Source organism: Chiloscyllium plagiosum, chromosome 37 (assembly GCF_004010195.1).
Source record: "Chiloscyllium plagiosum isolate BGI_BamShark_2017 chromosome 37, ASM401019v2, whole genome shotgun sequence".
NCBI classification, from domain to species: Eukaryota; Metazoa; Chordata; class Chondrichthyes; order Orectolobiformes; family Hemiscylliidae; genus Chiloscyllium; species Chiloscyllium plagiosum.
Genome location: NC_057746.1, coordinates 26,165,291 through 26,190,140, shown reverse-complemented (window position 1 = coordinate 26,190,140; position 24,850 = coordinate 26,165,291). Strand labels below are relative to the sequence as shown.

Genomic DNA, 24,850 nt, shown 5'->3' with positions numbered 1-24,850 from the left:
ACTGCATTCCTGACTTGCGCCTCATAGGTAGTGAACAGGCTTTAGGGAGTCGGGAGGTGAGTTACTGGCAGCACTATTCTTAGCTTCTGACCTGCTCTTGTAGCCACTGTGTTTATGTAGCAAATTCAGTAGATTTTCTGGTGAATGGTAACCCCAAGCTGGTTGATAGTGAGGGACTCAGTGATAGTAACACCATTGAATGTCCAGCAGTAGTGATTATGTTGTTTCTTAATGGAGATGGTCATTGCCTGGCATTTGAGTAGTACTAATATTGCTTGTCACTTGTCAGGCGTAGTTTGGATATTGTTGCATTTGAACATGGATTGCTTCAGTACTTGAAGAGTCACGAATGGTGAACATTGTGCAATCATCGAAAATCCCCACTTCTGACCTTATGGTGGGAAGGTTATTGGTGAAGCAGCTGAAGATGGTTTGCCCTTGGACACTCCCCTGAGGAACTCCTGCAGAGATGTCCTGGAATTGAAATGACTGACCTCCAACAACAGTAATTGGCTGTCAGACGTGGAATAGAAAGTCGGAATAAATGGAGTGGAGTGGAAGACAAGTGGTATACCACAGGATCAATGCTGGTGCTCCAGCTCTTCACTGTGTGTGTATTTGGGTGAGAGAATCAAATGTCATATTTGCACATTTTCTGACAACATAAGGCTTGGCTGGTTTGAGGGTGGCGAGGTTATAGAGAGGTTTCAGGGCAATTCCAATGAGTGAGTAGGGACATATGTGGAAGATGTGGTACAAAGTGTATTAACATCAATTGACTACTTTGGTAGGAATGCCATTACAGTATTATTTCAATGGTGACAGATTGGGAAGTTCTGATGTACATAGGGATGTGGGTGTTCTTGTACACTTGTCACAGAAGCAAGCATGCAGGTACAGCAAGTAGATAGGAAGGTAAATGATATGTTGGCCTTTGTTGCAAGAGGATTTAAGTACAGGAGCAAGGAAGTCTTAGCAGTACAGGGCCTTAGTAAGAATGTACCTAGGGTATTGTGTGCAGGTTTGGTCTCCTTATCTAAGAAAACCTGCTTGCCATACATTGCAGCAGAAGTTGACCAGACTGATTCCTGGGATGGCAGGTTTGTCCTATGAGGTAAGATTGAGTTGTCTGGGCCTGTATTCAATGAAGTTTAGAAGAATGAAAAAGGAACTCATTGAAACAGTCTGTATGGTTAGTAAGTTTTCAGATTCCACCAAAATAGGTGGTGTAGTGTGCAGCGAAGATTATCACAGAGTACAATGGGACCTTGATCAAATGGGCTGAGGAGTTTAAATTACATGTATGTGAGGTGTTGCATTTTGGTAAGGCAAATGAAGGCAGGACTTGTATAGTTAATGGTGAGTGATGCTGAACAAAGAGACCGAGGGGTGCAGTTGCATAGTTCCTTGAAAGTGGAATTTCAGGTAGATGGGGTAGAGAAGAAGGTTTTTGGCAGAATATTGAGTATTGGAGTTTGGATGTCATGTTGTACCTGTAGAGGACATTAGTGAGACCAGTTGTAGAATACTGCGTACAATTCTGGTTGTCCTTCTATAGGAAAGATGTTGTTAAACTTGACAGGGTGCAGGGAAGATTTATAAGGCTGCTCTGGGACTGGAGGATTTGTATTGTAGGGACAGGCTGAATAATCCGGGGCTTTTTCCCCTGGAGAGTCAGACTCTGAGCTGACAAAGATTGATAAAAACATGACGGTTATGGATAGAGTGAATAGCCAAGATCTTTTTCTTAGAATGGGGGAGTCCAAAACTAAAAGGAGTAGGTTAAAAGTGAGAGGGGTCAACATTTAAAAGGGGCCTTTGGCAACGTTTTCCATGCAGAGAGTCGTGTGTGTATGGAATAAGCTGCCAGAGGAAGTGTTGGAGGCTGGAACAAGAACATTTAAAAGGCATCTGGATGGGTAGATGTTTAGGAAGGGTTTCGGGGATGGATATGGACCAAATGCTGGCAATTGGGAATCGGTGAGATCGGGATGCCTATCTGCACAACTGAGGTGAACCGAAAGGTCTGTTGGCGTGCTGTACAACTCTACAAAAGTAACATTCTAGCCAGGCTGATGTTTCTCCTCACTGGGATGGGTACACACAGGGTCATAGCATTGCGTTATGCAGCAGAGCATTTCTCCATTTGGTGAACCTGTGAAATTCTGTACCACAGAAGGCTGAGGAGGCCAAGTGACTGAAATGTACTTCAGGAAAATAATAAATAAAGTTCCAAAGGCTCAAGATGTATGGGGAGAGAACAGGAGTATGACATTGAAATTAAGGATCAGCCACGTTGAAAGGCAGGTTAGGAATGATGGAGTGAATGGCCTATTCCTGCCCCTATTATCTATGCTTCCATGATGCAAACGTGATAATTTCTTGGGATCTTACCATTGTTTCAAGGTTACTGTAACTTGCATATAGTTTTTGTCAGTACATCTACTAAAGATAAAATGGCTCTGCTTTTTCCATTTTCTTTCTGCATTATTTGTCAACTCATGCTTGGCTGGCATGGATTGAATTCCATATGTGCTAATTCTAGAGTAACAATTACTGTTGAATATTAAATTATTAAACTCAGGCAAGGCATGTAGAATCCAAATTGCCAAGTTGAATTGGTGGCTGAAGTCTTTAGCAATTCTTGATGGGATTGTTCCTTGAATTTGTTGCATCTCTGCACCTTCACCTTTGGCCCGGTTATGGTTAGATTTAGGTTTAGATTTCAGTACTCTTGTCCTGTTCTTACTTCCCAATGAGGTGAAGTAAAGCACCTACAGTGGGGAAACTCTAGAATCCTCAGCACAAGTAATTGCAAGGACACTAGTAATCCTTCAAATTTGGAAATTATACTTCCACCCTCTCTGCCTTTCACTTTGCATGTGGGTAGTGTAATTGCTTTTGAGATGAACCATTTAACACTGAGCACAAAGCCATATCAGATTGTTCTCTGCGATATGCTGGTTTGATTTTTGGAATGACTCTTCAGAGAAGTATTCTTCGAATTGTTTAATGTAAGCTGTGTATCAGCATCTGTATCTGTCTGTCTTTGGTTCATGCATTTCTGCAGCATTGCAATTCGAGTGTAGCATTCCTATCGCTGTAAGGTATTTCAAGAGAACAGGCGAGCAGTCATTTGGAATGTACAGATAGCTGTCCAGGAACAGTGTGTTCTTTAGTCAGAATTTTAATTGATGTTATCCAGCCTTTTCTAAGAGAAAACAAACTACTGGTTTTAACCTGTAATTTGAATGAGAGAGTCTCATGTGTAGTTGGCATAGTTTGGTTGACAGGCCTTGAAAGATTTCTCTACTTTACCTCAGCAGAAGAATAATATATTGTGAATGACCATCTAACAGTCCTGGAATGTAGACTGTCACAGCACAAATGGGCTCATCTCCCATCAATCCTCCCTCTTCATCTCTTCATTCTCACTCCCTATACACTTTCCTTTTTTTTTAAGAAGCCAGTTTTATTCCCCCTTTAAAAATGTTAGTGGACTCTGTCAGCAGTGGTTTGTGGTAAAACATTCTGTATTTTATCTAAAGATTATAACAATTCTGATTGCCTTCAATGGATGCACTTTGTCGAACAGGCATTTGATCACTGCTTCCTCTAGTAAACCTTCATAAGTGTGGTGACGTAACCCCTGGTTATGTACCTCATTTGAGCCAGATGTGTTGAAGTGGAAGATTGTGGAACTGATTTTGTCCTTGACGGACATTGTCATCACCCTCGCTGTCTCCATGCTGGGCTGGACAATGTGAAGATGTAGCAATGGTTTGCATTAGGGCCAGAGCTTAGTGACAACTGCAGCAAGCTTGCCTGGGCATTTGGTGATGGGAGGCTTGGTCTTGCTCTTATTGACTCGGCAGTTGATGACCCTTCCATTTCCACTCATGACTGGAGAACGGCCACGTGGCTGACACATCTTCCTCAGTACAACGAAAACTATGTAATGCAACAGCAACCTTTTGTTTGTCAAATGTCATCAAATAAAAGCCTGCTGGTGACGGAAGTGGCGTGCATGTGAAAATATCGTCTGTTTTCAGAAGGAGAATGTGTTCATGAGGAGCCAAATGATAGATGCCGGGCAGAACTTCAGAGGAAGCTATTTGGGGAGAGGATGCGACGACATTAGGAGAGTCTTAGGCTGTGAATGGATGAATGTGAATGGAACAAAGTGAGGGTGGTCCCACCCAGCTGGACAGCGGAGGAGAGATGTCTGAGCTGGACCCTGTGATTAACCACAGGCAGATGTAGACTGGTCGAGAGGAATGAGTGGAAAACATTCATATTGGCCAAAACTGTAATATAATTTGAGACTTTGATTTTATAATGATGTGACACCCCTGCAAGATGTGAATCAATGGAAGGGGGAAATGGGAAAAGAAGGAACAGGAAGCTGCTTTAATAAAAAAGACTTGCCATTTCATGAAACCAGTGGGGAATCTTTTCATTGTTTTGTTGCGAAATTTATTGCCAGTAAAAGGACTGGGTTTGACTGATTCATGGGAATTGAAGTGCTGCTGAATGGATCAAAACTGTGATGAAATTCACAAAGAAATAGAGTTAGCTTAAAGGCCAAAATCTTGCCTAAGCAAGTAATCTATCCCCACGCAGGCAAACACAATCCATTAGGCAGGCGTCTGCAACTTTTAAAACAAGTTCTGAGATGTAATTAAAATTTGTTTTTTCCACTTAATTATTTCTCCTGCATTACGAAACCTTCCCACAGGCTAGAGACGCACACTACAAAATGCCACTGAAGATGAGAACAGAAAGGAAGAGGGAACAGACGGAACATAAAATCTGAGGCTTCAGAAAAATATTGGCTTTATTTTGTAGAGATGAATTAATGGAAATATGGTGGGAAAGTGCAGCAGTGGCCTCGAAACTCAAAAGTCGCATTACTGACCAGAGCTGCCTGCTGACTGAAGATGCAGAAAGCATGGTTGGCCATCTGCTGGTTACAGTACCAGCAGTGTGATGAAACTGGAGAATAACACTCATTAGAAACGCAGGAGCAGGAGTGGACTGTTCAGCCCCTTGAGGCTTGTTCCACCATTCAATGAGGTCATAGCTGATCTGTAGCTTTTGCAATGCAGGAGAAATGCCTGCCTTCAATCCTTTGCTTAACAAAAAAAATCTCAGATTTAAAATTAACAGCTGACCTTGCATCCAATTTCGTTTGTGGAAGTGAGTTCCAAGCATCTTCCGCCTTGTGTATAGAAATGCTTCTAACATTTCTCTTGAATGGTCTGACCCTATTCTCAGAGTATGGCCCTAATTCTAGAAACCCCACTAATGGAAATAGCTTCCAATGCCAATGTCTTGAAGAACTTGATCACATTGTTGCTTATCTTTCTAAATTCTAGAGAAAGCTGGGCGAATTTATATAAGTTCTCCTCATAACTTAACCCCTGAAGTCCAGGTCTCATTCTTGTACACGTAACAGTGTAGTCCTTCCAAGTCCAGTGTTATCCTTCCTGAGCTGTGGTGCTCAGATCTGCTCCCAGTACTCCAGGGTTTTGTACATTGCAGCATAACTTCTGTGACCATGTGCTCCAGTCCTCTAGACATCAAGGCCAACATTCCATTAGCTTTCTTGATTGCTTTGTATACCTGTTCATGACATTGTAAAGATCCATGCACCTGAGCCCCCAAGTCTCTTTGGATATTCACTGATGCTGTTGAAAATAGCTTTGGGGGCATGTAACAGAGGTGTTCAAAATCATGAAGGGTTTGGTCAAATAAGCAACGTGAAAAGAGACTTGCACAGAGCTGAGGGTTATACCAAAGTGCTTCACAGGCAATTTGAACTGTGATAATATGGAGCCCCACCCCCACAATAAGAATAATAATGACAAGAGGGTTGGTAACCAGAGGACACAATGGCCATTTCTTTACTGTGTTCATTCCCAACACACGAGCTGTAGTAATTCAGGAGGATGGCTCACCACCATTTTCTTGAGTGTAGTTATGGATGAGCAACAAATGCTTGCCTTGCCATTGTTGTTTATGATAAAATAAAATGAATTTAAAAAATAGAACCAGCCATGAAATGAAGACTTTTTCTTTTGTATTTGTTTACAACCTGAAATAAGGTGCCTGAAAGGAGGGTAGAAGCAGATTGAATAGCAAAATTCTAAAGACTTTTTGACAGTATGTTTGAATGGGAAGTGTTTGCAGGGAAATGGAAAAAGAGCCAGTACATGGGAGTAATAGGATAACACTTTTTCACCAAACATGTGCAGTGAGCTGTATGAAGAAAGATAGCTTTGATGCCCATTTTGGATGAATCAGCAAGATATTTTAGGGATAAAAGCAAAATATTGCAGATGCTGGAAGCCATAAATCAAATAAAATGTGCTGGAGGAACTCAGCAGGTCTGGCAGCATCTGTGAAGAGAAATGTAAGAGTTAAAGTTTCGACTCCAGGATGACGACTTCTGAACTAAAAGGAGGTGGAAAATTGTAGTTTTTAATACTGTGGACTAAAGGGGAGGAACAGCAATAACAGATTCTGAAGTGCCCAGTGCCAAAGGCAAAGGCTGTGACACTGGAGGTCAGGGAGGATGCCACGCCAAGACAGTCAAGGAAATGGTCCAAGTGCCAGAAGATGGGATTCGGGCAATTAGGTGTTTGTTTTTGACCATTGCAGAGTTGATAGGCTTCAGGGCCATTTTTCTGTGCTGTAGACTTCTCTGGCTGTACGAGGAGTTCATTTGTAAGACCGGTGTAAATGTTAGCTGTGAAAAAAGAAAAAAAATGGGGTTGGAGTTTTGTTTGAGTAAAAAGGAGAACCCGTTAGAAACCCCAGTGGAAGAAATCTGGCCGATGTGGTGGGGAAACTGGGAAAGTGGAACAGACTCTTATTAGGAAGCAAGATGTGGGAAAGTGTATTTAAGGTAACTGTGGGAGTTAGTAGACTTGGAATGAGTATCAGTGGAAAGCCTGTCCCCAGAATTTGTAGGTTATTAGCCTCTATAGGAAATTGACCTTGTAATAAAGCACCAAATTATGAAAAGGTAAAAGAAAGGCTTGTATTTAAGCAATATTTTACTTTGACTATTAGACCTGTCAAAATGTTTTGCTGCCAATGTGGTGTAGTCACAGTTGTTGTGAAATCTCATGGCCATTCTGTGCACAGGAAGTTCCCACCAGCCATGTGATAATTGTTGGTTGATTTTATTTTGTGACGTTGATAGTGGGTTAAATATTGACTGGGACTAAGGAGACCTCCCAGCTCTTGCTGAAATTAATGTCCTGAGATTTTTTAAAAAACCACCATTAGAACAGCTGATCGGGGCCCAGGTTTAACCTTTGGCCAGAAAGACGGTTGCATTTAACTCTGTGCAGCGCAGGACAGCAATGGAGCGTCAGTCATGCAAGCTCAGCCCTTTGAGTGGGACTCGAACTCATAGCTTTGTGATTCATGAGGAAGAGTGCTACCAACTGGGGCATGGCTGATGCCTTTATTAGTGTGGGAGCCCCCCTTCTAGATGGGGTTAAAGGGAGTGAGTTGATTGATTCTGGGGTACAATTCTGGGGGAGCCGTGTGGTTACAGGCAAGGGATCTGGGTCTGCAACTACTTATGAGTCAGCTATCAGTATCACAGAATACTAATCCTGCAGCCAGCTAACAGATTCACAAGGAGAGGTGGGGAGATGAGAACCCATGGACGGCAGATTTTAAGATATACATCCTGCATACTTTCCCCACTTCTTATTGGGGCCACACAATTTTCAATTAACTGCAGTTAATCCCCAGGTGAACTGGCCCGGCGCCACTGTGTCACATTAAATGGATTAGAAGGTTGCCAAGAATAACAGCTACCGCCAGCATAGAATCCAGCCAAAAGTAAAAGATCTCAATCTGCACATTCTGCATTTGCCAGAGAGAGAGAGAGAGAGACATTCTGAAGCAATTTCAAGGCAGAATCTTAATCTTGTTAACAGTCGACAACTCGGCACTTGGCATAAGTTTGCTTGTTTGTATTATCTGAACTCTTGACTGCAGATTTGTGCCAGATAGTCATTACTCAATATGTAAGGCAAATTCCTTTATTAAAACCCAGTCTATAATTCATTCTCAAGAATCCATTTGTAAAGTATCTGAATAAGAGCTGAAAATGTGTTGCTGGAAAAGGTCAGGCAGCATCCAAGGAGCAGGAGAATCGACGTTTCGGGCATAAGCCCTTCGATCCTCCTGTTCCTTGGATGCTGCCTGACCTGCTGTGCTTTTCCAGCAACACATTTTCAGCTCTGATCTGCAGTCCTCACTTTCTCCTTAAAGTATCTGAATACCCTTGATTAATGTCAGTCTTCCTTTGACAGTTTTGAAACACAGGTGCTTGCAAACCTATTCCCTCAAAATTCTGAAATTGAACAGTGCAAAGAATTGAGTCAGTAGATGTGAAGTACAGTGCACTGATGTAGTACAGTTGCCTGCAGTGTCCTTTGGTATTTTGCTGTATTTGGCAAGAGAGTGAGCCTTAAAAATCAATTTAATTTCAGGGATATATGCCATCACTGGAGCGCACACATGGCTTGCATTTGCATCTTGCAGCACAGGAGACCATTCATCCTACTATGGTATTTTGCTGTATTTGGCAAGAGAGTGAGCCTTAAAAATCAATTTAATTTCAGAGATATATGCCATCTCTGGAGCGCACACATGGCTTGCATTTGCATCTTGCAGCACAGGAGACCATTCAGCCTATTATGCTTGTTCCAGCTCTCTGAAAATAGTACCTAACAGCCCCATAATCCCCTGCTGTTTCTCCATACGTCTGCACATGTCACCTTTCCTTTTTTTAAAAAAAAATATATTGATTTGCTTATCAACAGATTATGACTGGAGTCTCGAGAACAATTAAGCACATGTCTCTTGGCTGGATTTCCTTCTCCCCTCATTTATCAATCCCTTTTCATTCCACAGACATTGAAAGCCTGAGCTGACATAACTCCACTGAGGCCAGTATCCTGTTGCCCTTAATTTACACAGAGCTCTGAGTGAACAGGACCTCTGACACTCCTGTTTATATCTGTCAGACAGTGCTGCCTGATTAGACCAGATTAACAAGCCCAGTCAGGGAACTCATTCTGTAAGGTACACACAGCTGAATTTGTTACAATCGCTACATCCCTCTCTGTTAAGTCCACAGCCGTATCTTTTTGTAGCTCCTCCTGGAGCATTTTAGTATCGGATCAGGTTCCTCCAACTCTGCCTTGGGATACAAACACAGTAACTCACCTGTTTCACCCAGAGCATCTCTGAAGAAATTCATTCTCCTCGTCAGGCGGCAAAGATGTCGAGGCAGTGACATGCGCTGTGTCCATCTCAGACTCTTGAGGTTACGTCTACACTTGACGGAAAGGTAGAACCCACAGGTTCCAGAACAATCAGAAAGGTAGCCAAGGGCAAAGCACATTTTGCTCTTGCCACGTTTGCAAGTTTGCAGCATCTTTGGACCTGACCTTGCGTCTTTTCCCCATGCAGGCCCATTCCCATGGTTCGGACACCAAACTTTGCCCCCTGAAGTAAACTGTCTCTCTCACTTAGCGGAGCCTTGTGTCTGCCATTGACCTTCCTGATGCTGTCTGTCCCTTCCCAGTCTGGCAAGGGTGTCCTCTTGCATGAGAGTACCCTGTAACTTGTATACTATGTTTACCGCATTTTCCAATGATAAAGCCAGTTGTAGTGCCTGGTTAAAGTCCAGTTGGGCTTCAGCTAGTAGGAGCTTTTGCATCATTAATCCCACATGCCAAATGGTGCCTCAGCATCTCATTAAGGGTTGAACCAAAGTCACCTGCTTCTGCCAGTCATCTTAACCTAGTCAAAAATCCGAACAGGGATTCCAATTTTTGAATAGCCTTGTAAAACTGATAGCATCACAGAGTTAGAGACGGCTTGGGGTCATAATATTTTTTTGACTAAATCTGTCAGCTCTTGAAAAATATCTGGTGCGTCTGGGAAAATTGGGCTCCTAATAACCAAAAAAGCTGCCAGTTCATGAGCTATCAGGTGAATCACTCAATGCTTTTTGTCAGCCCAAATGTCCTTTGCCCAGAAAAAGTAATGCATTCCTTTGGGTCCCAGTTTTCAAGATCGAACAAGTCGAACTTCCCAGGTCACTGCATGATGACACAAACGCTTAACCCAGCTCAAAGTTGCGTCTGTTACAAGCGAATTTCTTCAGGTGCGTGCTCTTCCCTTGTTGCCACTGAAGAAACTCCATGGAGACCGACATCCTGTCACCTGCATATGGGGAATCCGTGACACTGGTCCACCTTTCTCAGAGCTGGCCCTCATTGTGAGCAGGGATGTCTGACACTCCTGTCAGCCAGGGCTCCCTGATTGGAGCAGATTAACAGCCCCAGTCAGGGAACTCATTCTTTGGGCTCCATCTGGCTGACCTCATTCCGATCACAACATCAGCTACTGCCTTGTTTCAGATCATATGATGAATTATGGAAGACCATTCTATCCAGTATTGCTGATGCATCCATATGGCCTTTATTTCATTGTAGCAATATATCTCAGCAAATGTATTTTGGAAGGTACAATATAGAATGTTCTAAACTTAGCTCTCCTTACTAATCGAACAATTCATTGAACCTTAAGCAGATTAATACTCCTTGTCACCCTCCTGCACCCCACTCCTGTTTTATGGTCTGTTTTCATTACAGTTCCAGAAAGATAGGTGATGTACGAGGCTCGAGACAAATGAAAAAATGTATGAATACCCTACAGGGCATTGGTCAGACTCTATTCGCTGCATTTGTAGCATTTCTGGTCACCTACTTATACAAGTGTGTTCCAGCTATTGAGAATAAAATGCATTTAAAAAATAATCCAGTAACTTGCATCTCTGAAAATAACGCCTTCCATGGGGTATGGTTTCACAGGTCCTCTCTAACAGAGTATTGAATACAGGAGTTGGGAGGTCATGTTGCAGTTGTACAGGACATTGGTTAGACCACTGTTGGAATATTGCATGCAGTTCTAGTCTCCTTCCTATCGGAAAGATGTTGTGAGACGTGAAAGGATTCAGTAAAGATTTACAAGGATGTTGCCAGTGTTGGAGGATTTGAGCTATAGGGAGAGGTTGAATAGGCTAGGGCTGTTTTCCCTGGAGCGTCAGAGGCTGAGGGGTGACCTTATAGCGGTTTATAAAATCATGAGAGGCATGGATAGGGTAAATAGGCAAAGTCTTTTCCCTGGGGTCGGAGATTCCAGAGCTAGAAGGCACAGGTTTAGGGTGAGAGGGGAAAGATCTAAGAGACCTAAGGGGCAACTTTTTCATTCAGAGAGTGGTACGTATATGGAATGAGCTGCCAGAGGGGAGTGGTGGAGGCTGGTACACTTGCAACATTTAAAAGGCATTTGGATGGGTATATGAATAGGAAGAGTTTGGAGGGATATGGGCCAGGTGCTGGCAGGTGGGACTAGATTGGGTTGGGATATGTGGTCGGCATGGACGAGTTGGACTGAAGGGTTTGTTTCTGTGCTGTACGTCTCTATGACTCTATATCTTGCTGCAAGGGGGCATTGTTCATGCCTCAGTGTGAAGAGTGAGCATCGCATCGTTCCATCATATTGGCCAGTTTTCTAGATTCTGATAGTTATCCTCAATTACTCGTGCCTCCAGAAGGAGTCACCATGTAGTGATGATTGGGGAGCTTTTACCAAGTTCCTCACATGCCGGCCAGCGATTCTGAGAAAGCATCTTGTGCTCGGCTTAACATCGCTGTGGTGACGCAATCTTGGAGCTCCCTGTGCTGAATGGGATTTAATGAACCCAGGACCAAAAAGGTTAAGACAACATCATGATGTCTTCTGTGGAGTAGAGCAGTGCAACGGCTGTGATGGAATGGAAACGTGCAGGATGATTCGCGGCATTTCTTTGAGGAAACTTGCGGGTCACCTGTCAGGGTTGCCAGTTCTGAAGCAGAAAGTTTAGAATTAGAACGTTTTTCACTGAAAGAACAAGATAAATTTTGCGATGATTTAGAACTTGGCTCGTGCGAACGTTATCACCTGCAAGTTCTCCAAGCCATGCACCATTGTGGCTTGGAAATATATGGCCATTATTTAGTCAACACCCTGGAACTCTATTTCAAACAGCACTCAAACAGCCTCCACCACATGGACTACAGCAGTTCAAGTCAACATCCCAACAGTGAATTAAAGAAAGGAAGATTTTTTTTCCTTAAGAAGGGACATGAAGATGTAATTAAATGTGATTGCTATTTGAAAGGAAGGAGAACTCGTTAAATCTAATCTATTGTTTCTGGTTCTGAAACATTGATGAACTTCTTGAGATGTTTATCAAGTAATCTTTGTATTCTTTACAAACATGAAAACAAATTGGCCAAACTGCTTAAAACACACTCTGCTGGATTCCATCAATCATTCTGAATTAACCTTCCACTGACTGATTTAAAGCAAAAATATTCCAAGAATGCACAACGTTAACCATTCTGTAAAAGAGAGCTTTGCTGTGACAAAGTATGTTGTTTGAAATCTTAAACCTTTCGCGATGATAGCTGGCCTGTGCACCAGCAGGATTGTCAGTGGTGTTTTAGTTGATATTTCAGCCTCACTTTTTCTCTTTGTTTCATTCATTCATTCAGTTCTGTCAGTTGTCATTTCTCACTGCCTTCTGTAAGTTTCCTTTCTGAATTTTCTCTCTCCTAATCCAACCTTTAGATCAGAAGGCAGCGTCCATGTGATGTTAGTTCTGCACTCCGTTTTTCTTTTTACACCTACTTCACATACCTAATTCCTCTTTACCATTATTGTTCACGACCTTGGTCTTTTGCTCTGGGCACGTTCACAGTCAGTTCGGCTTCCTCCTGTTCGTGCCGCTCTGTCTGCTGCATTAAAAAACACCATTTTCCAGCTCCTTTCAGTTCAGATGAAGTCAAACTGCACTTGAAGTTTTCAATCTGTTTTTCATTTGAAGCCATTACCTTCACTATTTCTGTATTTGTTGTTGAATATATTGTGCTTTTTTTCCTCACTCACTATTCTATATGTGGTTAAATCAGGTATGCAGGCTGAAGCACCATTCCTAAGACTTGAATGAATAATCTATGTGCACATTCCTAGTGCACTGCTTGAGTTAGTCATCTTTGGATCAGATGTTAAAGTGCAATTCTCCCCTTTCAGGTGGATATAAAAGATCTCAAGGCAGAGGATATGTCCTGGTGTCCTGACATACATTCATCCCTCAAACATCTCCTAAAGCAGATAATCTGGATCTAACTTGATGCTATTTGTAGGAAGTGGCACTACGCAAGTTGATTGCTGCATGTTTCCATGTTACAGCAGTAACTACATCTCCAGAAGTGCATCAGTGGCTGTAGGACACTTTGTAAGATGTCCTGAGGATGTGAAATGCACCACATAAATCTTTGTGGCAGTTTATAAGGCAAAATAATCCCAGGCAGTCTTTATTGGGAAGGGAGGGTCACAACAATTTCAGGCAGTCAGCAGTTGGCTGTTGCTGCCTTTGTAAGGACAAAGATACTACCGTTAACTGTGGAATTGAAGGAATTAACTAACCTTGGCCAGTCCAAGACTATGCCTTGGCTAGAGCTGGGTGACATAGAAATGCACGCATGTGCCATTGGGCAATGAATTGATTCAGCTGCCTTGTTATCAATGCTGCTGTTTCAAATACAACAGCAATAGCAAAGACTCCATACCTCACTGAAAACCTGATGACAATGGAATTGTCTCCTTTCACTTCATACCTGATGGTGTAGTCAGAATGTGAAGTAAACGTACATTTATACAATGACCTTTCACCTTTCCCAGAAATGTCTGAAATTGCAGTCAGTTTTAAAGCTCATTCACCATTGCCCATGCACGTGTAAGAGAAATTGTATGTTCTTTTGATAAGGCAGTATTGTGCAGGGGCTTCAGGTAAAATTGTAGCTTTTTCATAACTGCGTTGACCAGCTGCACGCTTCAACTAAAACTCTGAGGTGATTTATTCCCTATTCCTGGAGAGGAATGTTGATAGTGCCTGAGAGAGTGCTCACTGCACAGTACATGTGCGGCTGCCTCATGATCTTTTTCTGACTACGCAGGAAGCCCTGAGCTGTGAGCCATGCTAACGTGTGTCCATTGTGCTGTGTACAGTTTTGGTCTCCTTACCTAAGGGAAGATAACCTTGGCTTAAAAGTGGTTTACTTGACTGACTCTGAATTAGCGCATTACCTTGCGAGGAACATGAAGTCAGTTAGGCCTCATTTTTCTGCAGTTTGGAAACATGAAAGGTGATCTTGTTGAAACATATAAAATTCTTTTGGGCTTGATAACGTAGATGCTGGGAGGACATTTCATCTAAGCTAGGGATACTCACTGCTTTGGTAAGTGGTTGGACATTCAGGGCAAATGTGAAGAAAAAGTTTCTCAGTTGAAAGGTGGTGAATTTTTGAATTCTAACCAAGAGATCTGTGAATCCTCAATTCTTGAGTATGTTCAGGTCAGGTTTCGTTGATTCCCTTTGTTTCTAAGATAGTACGAGAAGGTGAAGTTGAGGTGGAAGATTCAGCCTGTTTTCTCACGCCTGTATGCGATAGGGCCCCTCTTGCTAGTTGTGCCAGTAACCTAGGCTGAGATTCGCAGGTAGGGTGCTCCTTACAGGTGCATCGAGGCTGGGAGTAGCTGCTTATTTTGTGATTGGTGCTTTTTTCCTTCCTTCCTTCCTTCCTTCCCTCCCCTTTGCACTCCTGAAGAGTGATGGATCGTCGATGGATGTGCACATCAATGTGGAACAGAGTCCCATCCAGGTAACTTTGTGTTCTGTCTTTTCTTTGCCCTCTATGTTTCACTGTGTCTTTTCCCCATCTTGTTAATCCCACCATTGACCCATGCTGCTTCTGCCTTATTCATCCATGTTTGTAGTTAGCATGTAGGCTGAGGATGTACAATTCTTAGAGATAGTACAGTGCAGCAAAATGTAACTGAGCTCAGTAGGCATGTATGTCATTCCCTGGCTGCTGTTCTCTAAAGGAAATGGGGTGGAGAATCAGTTTGGGCAATGATTTGCTGAGGGGTCTGGAAACAGAAATCCTTCACCATGTATTTAACGTTGAAATCATTTGTGCTGTGGCTGCGCCTTGCCTTGTGCATTTCCAGCAACTTAACATGGACGCTGATCAATATGTTTTGAGTTGAGTGCTTCAGGTACTTTCATTGTGTGTCTAATCTGGAATATATTGTAGTTACAAACCTGCACTTGTCATATTTGTGCACCTCATTGGCACATCTATCACTAATATTGAGGTTACTCTGAATATTTTTCTCCTGCTCCCCTTCGGAAATTACTTTGTTCTTTATAAGTCTTCTGAATTATGGGAGGAAATTCTAACAAGTGTCTAGCCTAAAAGCATGAGGCAGTGTGAACTATGAGAAGCTCGGACATCAAACCAAGGTTCTGATCAAGATTTCTCTCCCTAAAATTATCACTTAAGAACAAGATAGGTGAACTAGACTTGATTTCACTGCTGTTTGTGTGATGTTGTGCACAAATCAGCTGTCATGTTTCTTGCTTTTCGGTGGTGACTATACTTGAAGTGTTCTTAATTGGCTGCAAAGCACTCTGTGAAGTCGTGAACTTGTGAAAAGTGCTATATAAACAAGTCTTTGGTACTTTATTAAGCTTTTTAAAAGAAGTGTGGGATTCTGGGGTGCTTAATATTTGGTGCAAGTGGAACTCAAATATTTCCTCTGGAAGTCACTTAATTTACTCTTTCAGATAATACTCTCTCAAAAAAAAACACACTTTTGTGCCTTCTGAAGGGCAATGTTACTCTCTCCATGATGGAAAGGTATTTTTGCAGAAACATACTTGAGGTATGCAGCAATACAATGTGTTAACAAGCCAGCAGGGATGCTACAGAAATCTGGTGGCCTTGCCGACTTCCCCAAGATGTTGGATTCACATACAGGTAGACAGTATTTGCTTTGAGTTGAGTTTGGGTAGGTAAGCAACAGTTATCTTGATGCTTCTGGGTTAGCGAGGAGGAAAGGGACCAACATCACTGTCTGATTGCGTTCTGCTTTTCGTTCTATCTCGCTCAAAAACATGTGTGCAGGTGCGCATCAGATTTTTTTGGATAGCTTTGCAAGGTCTGCTGACGCATGACAAACTTTGTAGGGAAGCACTTGAGGGAGCTATGCATTAGAGCAGAATAGTGCCATTTGAGAGGAGAACAATATGACATTGAAGGAGAGGAGAGAAACCACAGTTGAATTTGGGTGTTACTTAGAATTGTCGGTTGTAAGTAACTTCTCGTTTAATTCACTGGTGGATATGGGCTGGCAAGTCATCCCCTGGATACAACTGAGTGGCTTGCTAGGACATTTCAGTGGGGTGGGGGGGGCTTTGGGCGGTGAGAGTCAGCCACGTTGCTGTGGATCATGAGTCACATGTCGACCAGGCTGGATAGTTTCCTTCCCTAAAAGACTTTAGTGAATCAGATTGGGTTTTTCTTAACAACAATCAACAATGATTTTATGATCATCATTAGATTTTTCATTTGAGGCTTTTGTTGAATTTGCTCAGTGGGATTTGAAACTGACACCCCATAACTTTACCTGTGTCTCTGGATGACAAGTCTAGCAACAATACCACTGAGCCATTGCCTCCCCTTGACTGAAGCGTTGCTTTCTCATGACAGCTAGGTTTGTGTGTCAGTCGTTCTGCTAATTGTCATTTGCGGGCTGGTGTGTTTCTACCTTTTTATAATTCCACTGGACAGAGAGGTCGTGTCACCTCTGACTACCAACACATGATTCTGGGGCTTGCGATCTTTCATCTGATTCCCTTCTCGCCCGAGTTGTACAGAGAGAGGGAAAGAGTGCAAGCGAGCCCTGGTTTCCTCTGTAACCTTGCCCATTCTTACATTAGCAGGAAGATGAGTACAACCTGTCTGGTAGGCGGTAGTGAGGCAAGCCCAGAATCTGTGGAGGAATGGCTGGCCTTTCCTTGGAGGATGAGGTGCAATTTGCTGCTATTGTCTCTGTCTTGTGTCTTGCACACTTCAGGACGGAGAAAATACTCAGTGCCCTCCAATGCCATGGCTAATTTCATTGTAGAACCATTACATAATATTGTATAATTAAATTAATGTGGAGTAGGAGGACGTTGTGTGTTTGTCCATTTGAAAGAGATACAAGAGGCCTGGTGAGAAGCAGCAACATTATTTGGCCACTCCTCAGTAATGATGGAGGCATTAGACAAGGTGCACAAAAGCTTTGCAGGATGGTACCAGATGTGGCAAGTTATGACCATTTAAGGAAGTTCGGGGAAAGTTAAAGTGTGACCTGACTGACACAGTTAAAATACGCAAGTGTTTGATAAAGCAGATGTACTTGCTCTTGTGGGGGAAGTTTAGAACTAGAAATACGAGATGGAGAAGCAACTTTACCCACAGAGTGATTAAGACATGGAAATTACTACCGCAAGGAGTGCACGGGGCCAGTAGCACAGAAGGGGTAGAAGAATACGTACGTGAGGTTCCACAGGTGAGAAGAAGTAGGATGGTGGTTCATGTAGTACTTAAATAAGCAACTAAACACAGGGTCAAATGGTCTGTCTCTGCTGTAATTCTTAAGTAATTGGGTTGATTGGTGATCCTGACACTGTACTAGTTTCCCCCACAGTTTTATGCAGGCTGTTGTTATTATGCATTTGGTGTAACAATGCATTTTCATCCCAATGACTGCATGCCTCCCTCCACAAACTCCTGCCCCCAAAGAAAAACCAACACGACCTTTTACCAACAAATGGGAACCTTTCTCCTTTCACTCTGGGAGGCAAACTTGCAAATGGATCAGCACCAGTAGCCATTTCTACTTGGGTACCCACGGCACAGCTCTGGCCAGTTTGTCTCTGCAAACGCACTCTGTCCACCTTTGTCTTTGCCGAGATTCACAGACATCACTGATGTGCTCAGGGAATGGGCTGAGTCTAGACCAGAGTATTCTGGCGACAACCATTTCACGTGTGTGATCTCGCTTCCCTCATGGCTATGTCACCGAGTCAGCCTCATTGTCTCGGAGTGGGAGCTTTTCTCTGTGGTGCTTTCAGTTGGAATTGGTTTGTAACCAGAGGAGCGTGGAATGACGAACTGTCAGTGAACCATTTTTATTCAGCAGCAATGCTGGGGTTTGTTGCCTTGAAATCAGGACTGGCTTATCTTTCAGCTGGTGGGCCACAGCTTCTCTCGTTCTTTGAATACTTAATGAGTAAGACGAAAATCAATCTACTGTGCTACGGTGATCAGAACTCTGTTTGGTCTTGTGCTTATGGAGAATTTGGTTAGAGTACACTGAACCCCAGGTGCAATAGTACAGCATCATTCTGTACTGGTGGCAAGATGTGTCAGCAGAGAATCTAGGCCCCGCTGACGTGGGGTTTCAGGTGCACCAGGGCATTCTTCACTGATGGAACTTGTCTTTTCTGTTTTCACAGAGTGAGCCGAGAGTTCGCCTGGTACTGGCACAGCATATGCTGAGAGACATTCAGGGGATCTTGAACAGGCTGGAGGTGAGGAGCACGCTTCTGTTTCGGGAAATACCGTTTGACATGCCGCCCTTTATCGATGCAGGGGCGTTGCCGTTGGGAGTTCAGTGAAACAAAATGAGTGAAGTGTCCACTGCGAGAATCAGCTCTGAGGAGTGTGTTGAGGCACGTGTGGTTTAAAAAAAAAATAGCGTGGGTGAGAGGATTGGGTAGAGGGTCATGAGTAGGGAAGATGAGAGAGTTCTTGGATTGGCAAAGTGTAGCTTCCAAAGATGTGTGTTGAGCTCTCTATTTGAAGAGACGTAAAAGGAATGGTATTATGGTCTGATGAGCTTAGAAGCTAGATCAGCCAGAAGGAGAATTGATGTTGCCGGAACGTGTTTGTCCAGTGAGCAAGTATCAAACAAATGAGGTTCAGAATGGACAAATGAAAAGGATAACATTTTTGTGAAAAACATCAGAATGATAGGTCTGTGTGCTAAACCTTGTTCAATTATTAATTGAATAGAGAAATGGGGTGCATCCGCACAGGTTCTTAAAAGCGTAGCTGTGAACATTTTTGAACGGGCAATTAGGCTTTATGGTTGGCGATATTAAACATGAAAGCAAGGATGTGATCAGTCTGTACAAGGCAACGACATGGTGTCAGTTGTGGCGTTCCTGGCATTTATTGCACACAGGATATTGGAGCTATGACACAACAGATTTATTAGGATTTATAGGAGCGATGAAAGGCTTGTGGTTCAGCTGACAGAATGCTGCCTAAGATTTCACATGCTCTGTCAACACCAAGCTTTACATCACCACCGCCTCCCTTGCCACTTCCACTGTTGATAAATTATCAGTACTTGTATATTCAGACATCTCCATTAATTAAGTTGAGGAAGGCTGAAGCCACTAGTTTCCTTCCCCTCCCTGTTCCCTATAGTAACCGTTCCCATCCTTCTCCCTGAGACTGAGTCAGTGTTGGCAATATTGGTCTCACATCTGAGCTTCCCAGTCTCCCTTGCCACATCTCTACGTTCACTTATTCCCAGTCTAACTTTGCCTGGTTTAGCTCATTACTGTTGAAACCGTTGTTCAGGCCTCTTTTTACCACTTAGATTTGATTTTTCCATGCACACTCGGCTCCAACATTCTGACATAAAGCACGGAGGTGGCCCTTTAACTCATCAGGTCGGCACCGATCTATCTACACTAAACCCATTTCCAGCTCTTGGCCCATAGTCTTGAATGGTATGACACTTTACCTGCTCATCCACGTACTTGATAAATATTGCGAGGTTTCCTGCCTCTACTACCTTCCCAGTCAGTGTGTCACAGATTCCCACCGTACTCTGGGTGAAACAATTTTTTTTTCTCAAGTCTTTTTTTAACCTCCTGTCCTTCACCTGGAAATGATGTTCCCTTGTTATTGATCTCAAGGGGAACAACTGCTTCTGATCTACCGTGTCCATGTCCCTCATAATCTTGTGCACCTTGGTCAGGTCCTTCCTCAGCTTTGTCTGCTCTAAAGAAAACGACCCAAGCCTATCCAGACTGTCTTAGTAGCCAAAGTGCTCCAACCCAGGCAACAGCACCTCTTCCAGCATGATCACATATTTCCCTTAAACCTTAGGGTGTCCAAATCTCACAGCAAGACTGATTCCTCTGCCATACTTGTGTTCACTGACCTACATCGGGTCCTGGTCAAATACTGTCTTGAATTTTGAATTCTCCTCCTTGCTTTAAACCCTTCTGTGGCCTTATCCCTCGATTTTTGTAGTTTCCGCCCTCCTCTCCTGTAATTTGCTCCAGCTCTACAATCATCCAAAGTGCCTTTGCTGCTCCAACTCCAACCTCCATCCCAATTTTAATGGCTTCCTTCATTGAATGCATCTTCAGTTGCCTTGATCCTCCACTCTGGAATTCCCTCCCTGCTGCTCCACTTAAACACATTTCTTTAAAGCCTACTTCTTTGATCAAGCTGTTGAGCCATTTGACACAACAACACAGGTTTGATTCCAGCCTCAGGTGACTGTCAGCGTGGAGTTTGCACATTCTCCCAGTGTCTTCATGGGTTTCCTCCGGGTGCTCCGGTTTCCTCCCACAGTCCAAGGTTGTGGAGGTCAGGTGAATTGGCCATGCTAAATTGCCCATGGTGTTAGATATATTAGTCAGACAGAAATGGGACCGGGTGGGTTACTCTTCGGACGGTCAGTGTGGACTTGTTGGGCCGAACGGCTTGTTTCCACACTGTTGGGAATCTAATCTAAAACCTGTTACTTGATTCAGTGTCACACTTTGCATAATGCCATTACCAAGTGCCATGGGGGGGGTCTTACAGTTTCATAAAGGTGTGATAGATGTGTAGGTTATTTTTGTTGTGGGACTGAACAGACTCTGGCTTTAGTCACTGAGCAAGGCAAGGTAAAATAGGATCTGATAGAGGCATCAAACTTACGAAGTGCTTAGGTGGAGGAAGACTGATAGATTGGTTCTGCTGATTAGTAAGTCTAGCGAGAGCATTTATCTAGAATGATAAAAGTAAGGTGAAATCGTCAATTAGGAAAGATATTTACACTAATTGATTGTTGGAGTCATGTGGATGAGGTGAAGATTTGAAGATAGATAATGTGTACAAGGTGGGAAACAGCCAGCTGACATGATAGGGAGGCAGCTTCCATCTAGAACTGCTTGCGCAGTTTCATTGACAGCACTGTAGTTACAGATACTACTCCTGCAAGCTTAGTTTATGCCTGGGAAGAATGCTGTGGATTGCATGACACTGAAGTGATGGGAGTCATGGGAGAAATTTTAAGGAGTTTAAACCACCATGCAAGGTGTTAAGAGTTTAGATGTTGACTTTTACTTTCCCTGTAGTTTACAGGTGCTGATGAGTACTGCAAGTAATGGGTGAAGTGAGCTTCCACCCAGGAAACATGCTGTCTACTGCCTTCTGACTTTTGACTAGCTTTTATTGTGCTCTGGAGAGAATCCTATATCCTTGCCAGCGTGAAATGGCAGGTCTCCAAACAGTTGGCAAGTTTCACAAATGTTTTCCCTGATGTCAAATGGGGAGGCAGTGACGTTCACGCACACTCAGATTTTGTTTGCTCGAAGCTATTTTGCATTAGATTGCGTGAATACAGGAAATACGTTCAAAAGTCAGTCATTCGGCCTTTCAAGCTTGTCACGCCATTCAGTAAGATCATGGCCAATCTGTCCCTTTGGAAATATGGTAGCATCTGCAGTCCCCACTTTCTCCTAGTTGATTTTAACCTTACTGCGAATCCTCTTCCAAGTATGCCGAGCTTGAAGAAGTTCTCCTCCTCTCTTACAAAGATCTCAGTGAGTCCCTCTCTCACTATACCTCCCTCCCTTACCAAGTCCTCTCCGTTGCTCTGAACATTCCTGAAGAAGGGCTTATGCCTGAAATGTCGATTCTCCTCATCAGATGCTGCCTGACCTGTGCTTTCCCAGCAACGCACACTCGACTCTGATCTCCAGCATCAGCAGTCCTCACTTTGTTCTAGAAATAATTATCTCTGTTGTTAGATTGGCTGAAAGCTTCATTTCATTTCTGGATCATGATTCTTCCAGGGTCAAAAGCTGGAGTTCAGTGCCATCAGCCTCAAGATTACATAGTTGCTGCTTTTCAGCCAGTTGCTTGGAGTGATCTGACACTGAACCTCTGTCACTACCTCACTGGTGACCATCACTGCTTCTTTTGGGTCTGCCTTTTATGGGCTGATTAGGAAATTAGAGGCCATCAAAGTTGTGCAGGTAGGAGGTGAATTTTAAATTTTGTTTGGGGTGGGGTAAGATTGCCCCTCACCAAACAATTATAGGGGCAGCATCAGAGCAAATGGTAAACACAGAGAAGGATACTGGGAGCAAATGGCAAATGCTATAAATCCAAAATCACACAGATTAAAACAGTGTAGGAGGAGGCTATTCAGTCCATTGTACTTTAGATAGTAGGACACTCCAATTAATTCCAATCCTCTGATTTCTATCCATAATCCTGTAGCTTATTTTCCTTTGAAGTTGGCAGAGCAGTAGATGTGATCTATATGGATTTCAGTAAGGCGTTCAACAAGGTTCCCCATGGGAGACTGGTTAGCAAGGTCAGATCTCATGGAATACAGGGAGAACTAGCCATTTGGATACAGAACTGTCTCAAAGGTAGAAGACAGAGGGTGGTGTGGAGGGTTGTTTTTCAGACTGGAGGTCTGTGACCAGTGGAGTGCCACAAGGATCGGTGCTGGGCCCTCTACTTTTTGTCATTTACATAAATGATTTGGATGCGAGCATAAGAGGTACAGTTAGTAAATTTGCAGATGACACCAAAATTGAAGGTGGAGTGGACAGCGAAGAGGGTTACCTCAGATTACAACAGGATCTTAACCCAATGGGCCAATGGGCTGAGAAGTGGCAGATGGAGTTTAATTCAGATAAATGTGAGGTGCTGCATTTTGGGAAAGCTAATCTTAGCAGGACTTATACACTTAATGGAAAGGTCCTAGGGAGTGTTGCTGAACAAAGAGACCTTGGAGTGCAGGTTCATAGCTCCTTGAAAGTGGAGTCGCGGGTAGATAGGATAGTGAAGAAGGCGTTTGGTATGCTTTCCTTTATTGATCAGAGTATTGAGTACAGGAGTTGGGAGGTCATGTTGCGGCTGTACAGGATATTGGTTGGGCCACTGTTGGAATATTGCGTACAATTCTGGTCTCCTTCCTACCGGAAAGATGTTGTGAAACTTGAAAGGGTTCAGAAAAGACTTACAAGGATGTTGTCAGGGTTAGAGGGTCTGAGCTACAGGGAGAGGCTGAACAGGCTGGGGCTGTTTTCCCTGGAGTGTCGGAGGCTGAGGGGTGACCTTGTAGAGGTTTACAAAATTATGAGGGGCATGGGTAGGATAAATAGACGAAGTCTTTTCCCTGGGGTCAGGGAGTCCAGAACTAGAGGGCATAGGTTTAGGGTGAGAGGGGAAAGATATTTAAGAGACCTAAGGGGCAACTTTTTCACGCAGAGGGTGGTACGTGTATGGAATGAGCTGCCAGAGGATGTGGTGGAGGCTGGTACAATTGCAACATTCAAGAGGCATTTGGATGGGTATATGAATAGGAAGGGTTTGGAGGGATATGGGCTGGGTGCTGGCAGGTGGGACTAGATTGGGTTGGGATATCTAGTCGGCATGGGCGGGTTGGACCGAAGGGTCTGTTTTCAAGCTGTACATCTCTATGACTCTATTTAGCAAATTTACCTTTGAAAATTACAAATGAACCTGTTTTGACTATGCTTTCAGTCAACGTATTCCTCTTGATGATCTGAGGAACTGGTCACCTTTCGGACATTGCCTTCCACTCTGCCATATTCTTTTGCTGATTGCCTTAAATTGATATTCTCTGACCCTTCTGCCACAAACATCTTTTCCCTTATTTGTTCTATCACAGCCCTACCCCCCACCATCTCAAACCTCTCTGTTGTAAGGAGAACCGTCCCCAGCTTCTCCATTGAACTGATGTCCTTTGATCCGTGGTGCTATGCTAGTAAACAGAAGCAGAAATTGCTGAGATACAGATTTGCTCAGGCTACATCTGTAGGTAGAGTGAGAAACTGAGTTGGCATGTTTCGTCTTTGAGCTTTCATTGGAGAAGCTTGCGAAGTGAGGATCTTTAACCAAGTTTGTTGTGAAGGATAACTAATAAGTTGAATAAGAATGGCTGACCAATCATACAGTTTGAAGCAGTTTCGAGCAAGCCAGCGGTCAAGCATTGTATGTTTCCTGTAAGTAACGCTCCATTCTTGAAAACCTTTCTCAGGGTCATACGAATGGCACTCCGCAGGAGATGGCTGCTCAGAGCCCAGTGGGTGCCTCGGGCTTGTCGGCAGAACCTGCAGCACCCGCCACACCGGTAGCTGGAGAAAGCATGGAGACGTCCAATTCAGAGCCTCCACCAGCAACGACGGCCCAGCCTCCAGAACCAGCAGCTGAGAGCGTCTCCCAGGAGAGTACAAGCACATCAACAGCCACTGACCACAATGTGGGCTCCTCCTCAGCTACCACACAGACCGAAGAAGCTCTGCCCGGGCCCAAGTAAGTGTTGACTGCAAAAGTATGTGTGGGTCTGCTCGCCGGCTTCATTTGGGACATCTCCCTCTAGTTGTGTTGCACATTAATGTCAAATGGAAAGGGTAAGAGGTGCAGGGGCGTCTCATCAGAAGGTTGGTAACACTGCCATCTCCCAAGTCAGAACGTCGTGGGTCCAAGTCTGAGCTCAGGGACTTGAACAAAGTTCAATCTTTAATTGTTGG

General features: G+C 43.5%; 1 protein-coding gene across 7 annotated transcripts in view; it reads left to right on the top strand.

Moving 5' to 3' along the window:
• The window catches only part of LOC122541405 (large proline-rich protein BAG6-like), an 85,819-nt gene that overhangs the window by 21,313 nt on the left and 39,656 nt on the right, over positions 1-24,850 (top strand). For 4 of the 7 annotated variants that reach the window (XM_043678149.1, XM_043678150.1, XM_043678152.1 and 1 more), the window contains exons 5-7: positions 14,757-14,810; positions 18,500-18,574; positions 24,358-24,632. In XM_043678149.1, the coding sequence (XP_043534084.1) occupies positions 14,757-14,810; positions 18,500-18,574; positions 24,358-24,632 (404 nt within the window). The remainder of the gene's footprint in view (positions 1-14,756; positions 14,811-18,499; positions 18,575-24,357; positions 24,633-24,850) is intronic. The other 3 variants (XM_043678153.1, XM_043678154.1, XM_043678151.1) reach the window with 1 other exon arrangement.